The sequence below is a fragment of the Carassius gibelio genome, chromosome B16, assembly GCF_023724105.1.
Source record: "Carassius gibelio isolate Cgi1373 ecotype wild population from Czech Republic chromosome B16, carGib1.2-hapl.c, whole genome shotgun sequence".
Classification (NCBI taxonomy): Eukaryota; Metazoa; Chordata; class Actinopteri; order Cypriniformes; family Cyprinidae; genus Carassius; species Carassius gibelio.
Genome location: NC_068411.1, coordinates 30,538,608 through 30,545,450, shown reverse-complemented (window position 1 = coordinate 30,545,450; position 6,843 = coordinate 30,538,608). Strand labels below are relative to the sequence as shown.

At 36.3% G+C, this 6,843-nt stretch overlaps 1 protein-coding gene across 1 annotated transcript in view; it reads right to left on the bottom strand.

The window, feature by feature from the left end:
* Nucleotides 1-479: 479 nt before the first annotated feature.
* The window catches only part of nkd2b (NKD inhibitor of WNT signaling pathway 2b), a 37,541-nt gene continuing 31,177 nt past the window's right edge, over nt 480-6,843 (bottom strand). The window contains exon 10 of the mRNA XM_052577607.1: nt 480-2,630. Within this exon, the coding sequence (XP_052433567.1) occupies nt 2,155-2,630 (476 nt within the window). The 3' untranslated portion in view covers nt 480-2,154. The remainder of the gene's footprint in view (nt 2,631-6,843) is intronic.

Here is a 6,843-nt window from a genome sequence, read left to right as displayed (position 1 = left end):
AGCCGATTGGTTGACGTGTCATTGCAGGGCGGAGTTAGAGAAAGAGGGGTGTGGTTAAAGTACTTTATTTATTTTTTAACAGATATTCTATTGGTTCTAATCAGGTTCTAATGAATAACTTCGCGTGGTGATCAAAATTTTTGTTTTTAAAAATATGTACTATATTTTAATTTGATAATTTTTTTATTTAATATTTTGTATTTTTAGCAGATTTTATCACACTAAAATATTATTACAGAATTCTTTTTTTTTTTTTTTACATGGCAAGAGCTTAAGTCAAAAAAAAAAAAAGACATACAATTTTTAGTTTAAAAAAATACCAAAACACAGATAGTTAAGTCAGTTTGTACATTTCTCTGAGAGAATGAAAGGCAGAAGTCAAATGCATTAAATGTATTTTATTAAAATATAAAAAACAAAAAAAACAAATGCATATGTATAAACCAAGATAAATATGCATATGCAGTATAAACATACTGTTTATATTCAAATAGTTTTTATTTTTAAACATAAAGGATATTTTAGCATTCAAACAGTGGTGATATTTCCTCGTTCAGTCCATGGCACTTTTTTCAGAAAAGCTACAGAGCAGCACTGTTCACCTGAGAAAAAATACTTGAAGAGACGCCGTCCCACAAAACCACATTTGAGGGGCTAATCTGATCTAAATTACACGATATGGTCATTTTAAATATTATGGGGTCGTTCCTTCTATGCAGTATATTTAATGACCCCATTCATACATGACTGAATATACTGGATAAAATCTTACAGATGGAAATCACATTAGTTTTCTTTATTGCAATTGGTTTGATTGCTGTTTTTTTTTTCTGGGTCTCTAATTGAAATGTTTCAAATTAAATATGTATGTATAAGCTACCAAGGAAAAGCCTGGTATAATATATATGAAATGATGCTAAAAATTCAGCTTTGATCACAGAAATAAATTAAATTTTACAATATATTACAATAGTAAATAGCTATTTTAAATGGTAATAATATTTCACAATATTACCGTTTTTACCGTATCAAATAAATGCAGCCTTGGTGAGGAGAAGAGGCTTCTTTCAAAAACATTAAAAAAATTAATTATGCCAAAACTTTGACTGCAAATGAGTGTGTGTGTGTTTTTAATGATAATTGATTTATATTTATATTCTAGCGTCCTCAATATAATTTTGCTCTTTTTAAAATCATGTTTCATGCTGTTGGTTGATCAAATCATTCCAACACACTTGATAAACTTGTCGCCACCTACTGGAGGAACACTGTAATCGACACAAATGTTATTTAAAGGTGATTTTGATTGCAACTATAGACATCAATGTTTATATCCGAGCTATAAAGTTTCATCCCAGTATTTCTGTGTTAACATGCGTGACTTTAAGACAAGAAAATAATTCTTTGTGTTTAAAAAGACGTTTGTAAAACGGATAGATATGCATGCTTTCTGTGTCGAATGCAGATTTGAATGTTCCATTATGACATTTTCAAAGATTTATCGTTGCGTGTGAGTTTGAATCGAGATTTCTATCTTTTAACGATTAATCGTTAGGTGTGCGATGTTAAATTGATTCGTGCATCGATTTTCTGAATGCATCGCGATTCTCTCTTGAGTCTTTTCAGTTTTGAACAGCAGATGGCGCTGCATGCTTTAGAAACAGACATACTCTGCTCGTTTACAAATCCTTACACACATTCAAACCTAAAATAATCATTCATACAATTCGAAAAGGTTGAAGCGAATGTAAACACAGTGGGTTTATATTAATCTCGCGTGATAAAAGCATTCTGAGACGATGTGAAATTCTTGTCGAACCCACAAGCGTTCTTCTTCATGAGCATTTGATTGTGCAGATAAAAACTAGAGTAGAGCGCCATCTGCTGTTAAAAACTGTGCTCAGAATAGATTCCAGAGAGAATCTCAGGATGCATTCGGAAAATCTCAGAATCGACGCATCAGTCGATTTGTGACCCTGGACCACAAAAATCTAAATACGGAGAAAATCATCTTTAAAGTTGTTCAAATTAAGTTCTTAGCAATGCTTTTGCAAAGTTTTGATATATTTACAATACGGAATTTACAAAAATATCTTCTTAATGATTTTTGGCATAAAAGAAAAATCCACAATGTTTGGCTATTGCTAAAAAGCATCACGTCTGATGGTAGTGGTGGTAGTGGTGATGATGATGGTGTTCGTGATGGTGATGGTGTTCGTGTCGCTGAACGCTGTGTTCGCTGACGGGCGAGGGCTGCTGTGTTTGGGTGTGTTTGGAGGGCGACAGCGCCTGTTCTCTGGCTCTGGCTCTCGATCTCTTGCTGTGGCTGTGCTGGAGACCCGTGGAGGGCTGGAGATGGCTCTGCTGGGAGAGATGGTACACATCCGCTGGATAGAAGCTGTGGCACTTGCTGGTTCTGGCCACAGACTGGCCGCCTCTGGAAGGGCCCTTGGGGGATCTGATGGATTGGGGTCCGCCTCGCACGCGGGGATCCGGGGTCACGCAGGGGTCAGAGAGGACCTGAGACCGCCGCTGATGAGCGTGTGTCTCGGGCTCATGGGAACGAGAATGGCTCTGATCGTGTGAAGACTGTGACGGCTGCTCTTGCTGGACCCCAGGAGGAGAGGAACCTTGATGAGGGAGGAAATTCAAGAGAATATATGATATATTTCACAAAAGGATACAAAAATCAAGAAATAAAATTTTATAAGGAGTCAGAATAATTTATTAATATATTAATAATATATTTTATAAAGCATCAGAATGATCATTAAAATTAAAGAAAATATATATAATTTAAAAAAAAATTTTCTATAGTTATATATTTATACTACACTTAAGAGTTCTATATCATAAACAGTCAGCAGAGCAATAACAATTAAGGAAAATATATTTTATATAAGGTCGGCAACATTAACAAAAAATAAGGATTTGTATTTTATAAGGGGTTAGAATAATTATGGAAAATGCATTTTATAAATAATCAGCACAATTATTAAAACTAGGGTAATTACATAAAAAAGGAGTTCTATATTATAAACAGTCATCACAATAATCAGAATTAATGAAAATATATTTTACAAAAGGTTGGCAACATGAACAAAAATTATTTTATATATCATATCATATTTTATTAAGGGTCAGAACAATAATTGAAATTAAGGAATTATATTTAATAAAATGTAGGAAAAATTACCTAAATATTAAGGAATTATATTTTACAAAGGGTCAGAACAATCGCCAAAGTTAAACGATAAATAAAATATATCAAAAAGGGGTAAGCAAAATGAACACAAGTTAAGGCATTAAATATTATAAAAAGGTTTGAAAAGAATTAAGGAATTATACATTATACATTTATAAAATATTGTAATTATAAGATTATATTTTATAAAGGGTCTAAACAATGATAAAAAAATATTAAGTAATACTATTTTATAAAGGGTCGGCACAATGAACAAAAATTAAGGAAAACATTGTAGAAAACATCCGAAAATAAAAATATTGTATAATATATATATATATATATATATATATATATATATATATATATATATATATATATATATATATATATATATATATTAGGGGTGTAACGATACGCGTATTCGTATTGAACCGTTCGGTACGACGCTTTCGGTTCGGTACGCGGTACGCATTATGTATACCGAACGGTTCGTTGGAGTAATTAATTATATTTGAAAAAAAAAAAAAAAAAAGAGAGAGATAGAAATATAATGATATGCGTTCAACAAGGTAGCCCAATAACCCAAACAACGTAACAGGCAACGCCCCTGACACTCCCGAAGAAGAAAAAAACACCATCTTATATGTTTATGTTAGGCTACTCAGCAGGCGCTCGCTCACTCAGTACGCGCTGAAGGCTCGTTGCAAAATAGCCAATGCGTTTAACAGACTAGAAATGAGAAGATCCTCCAATAACCAACAGGTCTGGTGTTTGGGTGCACTTTGGATTCCCTTTAAGCTATAATGGTGATGGCAAGAGAGTGGTGGATAAAAAAACAACGGTATGTCGCATCTGCAACATGACAGGGTACACCAGCGGGAATAAAAAAAAAAAAAAAAAAAACACCAGCGGGAATATCTGGGATATATGCGTCAGTACTATCTGGGAAAAGACGAAAAAAAGGAGAAACATGCACGCAGCAAACTATCCCTGCAGCATTTAGAAACTATAGCTTACAGGGAATCCAACCCAAACACCAGACCTGTTGGTTATTTTAGGATCTTATATTTCTGGTCTGTTAAAGGCATTCGACATTTTGCAACGAGCCTTCAGCGCGTGCTGAGTGAGCGAGCGCCTTAGGGGCCGTTCACATATCGTGCCTAAAAACGCATGGAAAACGCTAAGCGCGTCTTTCTCCTCCTTTCCAAAGCGCTCGGGCAGAAGCGCTCATGAGGCGTCTGTCTTTGCTAAGCAACAATGACGTGCTCTCTCCATGAGACGCGGAAATTTCAGCGAAGGATAAATGGATTTGCAGCTCTAAAAATCGCTTGCAGTAGCTCTGCTACTGAATTTATTTCAAAATTGCAATCCATATACAACTATGATCAGCTGTTCCTTCATCTTGGCTGAGCTCTCAACCTTGTTACGGGAAAGGATGAAGCTGATTGGTTGGTTCTTGTCACATGACCCGCGGTGCGCTTGCGGCATTCTGAAAAGTTGAGATGTTTTTACATTTTGCTGTATCTAAAACGTATCGAACCGAACCGAACCGAACCGTGACATCAGTGTATCGTATCGAACCGAACCGTGAATTTTGTGAACCGTTACACCCCTAATATATATATATATATATATATATATATATATATTTTTTTTTTTTTTTTTTTTTAATAAAGAAGTCCTATTCTCAGGAAAATTTATAAAAGACTCAAAACTTAAAATAGTGAGATTTTTTCTTTTGCATTTCAATATTGACATTTTCAGGAGAAATTGTAGGGGGTGAGTTTAATGTATGAAAATGTCAAATAAAATTAAAAAATGCCTTAAAGGGTCCTAATGTTGCTTATTTTCATGCAAAAATTATTTACACTAATTTTCATTTTGTGTGGGGAAATATGGAATTTCATGATGGGTTTTCTGAGACTCACCCTTCAGTGTTTGCGAATTATTTTTGAGGGATTTCGGAGATAAATTTGCCCCCTATTATTCTCCCTTTAATTTCTAATCAATCAGCACAGGTTTGTTTCTATGCAGGGGCGGATCTACCAGGGTGCCACCCAAAAAAAAAGCCTTGCCACCCCTGCTGCCACCCCAGTTGGCAGCAACGAATTAAAGGTTATGGCCAATTGAAAAATTTACGAGCGTGAATCTTTAGTGATTCGTGGTCCCGCTCCGAACTCCCGAACTGATTCAAATGATTTGCGATCCCCAAACTGACTCAAATGATTCGCGACACCGCTCCGAACTCTCGAACTGTTTCAAATGATTCGCGACACCGCTCCGAACTCTCGAACTGTTTCAAATGATTCGCGATCCCGCTCCGAACTCCCAAACTGACTCAAATGATTCGCGACTCCGCTTTGAACTCCCAAATTGATTCAAATGATTTGCGATCCCCAAACTGACTCAAATGATTCGCGACACCGCTCCGAACTCTCGAACTGTTTCAAATGATTCGCGACACCGCTTTGAACTCCCGAACTGACTCAAATGATTCGCGATCCCGCTCCGAACTCCCGAACTGATTCTAATGATTCGCGATCCCGCTTTGAACTCCCAAATTGACTCAAATGATTCGCGATCCCCATAACTGACTCAAATGATTCGCGATCCCGCTCCGAACTCCCGAACTGATTCTAATGATTCGCGATCCCCAAACTGACTCAAATGATTCGCGAACCCGCTTTGAACTCCCAAATTGACTCAAATGATTCGCGATCCCCATAACTGACTCAAATGATTCGCGATCCCGCTCCGAACTCCCGAACTGATTCTAATGATTCGCGATCCCCAAACTGACTCAAATGATTCACGAACCCGCTATGAACTCTCAAATTGACTCAAATGATTCGCGATCCCGCTCCGAACTCCTGAACTGATTCAGGCTACTGACCAAACATTTCATTCATATTCACTTAATCTTTCATTTTTGGACACCTTTTGCTATAGATGACAGGCTTTATAATTTCTTCAACAAAAAACGTGCATATCACAACCCTTTCAAAAATAAACCATGGTTTTATCATAGTAAAACTGCTTAGTTTCCTTTTGCATGATTTCTGAATGCTTGAGACTATAAAATAAATTAGAGTCATAATAAAGTTATAGCCACAGGTAAATGTCGAGAGCTACAATTGTGATTTGTAAATAATACGATTTATTCATTTAGTTTTTTATTTGATTAAAGTTCTATTTTCACCCCTATACTAGGTGTTTTTTTCATCATCATATTTGAGGAAGGGGGGCACAACAATAAATCCTGCTTATGGGAACCCTTAAGGTGTTGTTATACACGTCTCTGGGAATGTGTGCTCTACTACACACACACACACACACACACACACACACACACACACACACACACACACACACACACACACACACACACACACACACACACACACACACACACACACACACACACACACACACACACACACACACACACACTGAAGCACGCTTGGTGTTTTCAGCTCTTCACTATATTAACACATGATGAATGCTACACATGTGCACGTCAGCGCGCTATGAGAGGATTTCAACATTTCATTTGATAAAACTATCATCATTCATTCGTATCGTATACACAGACTGACAGAAACGACAATGTCTTTATGACAACCTGTCAAAATAAAATTCCGGTATAACTTGAAGAA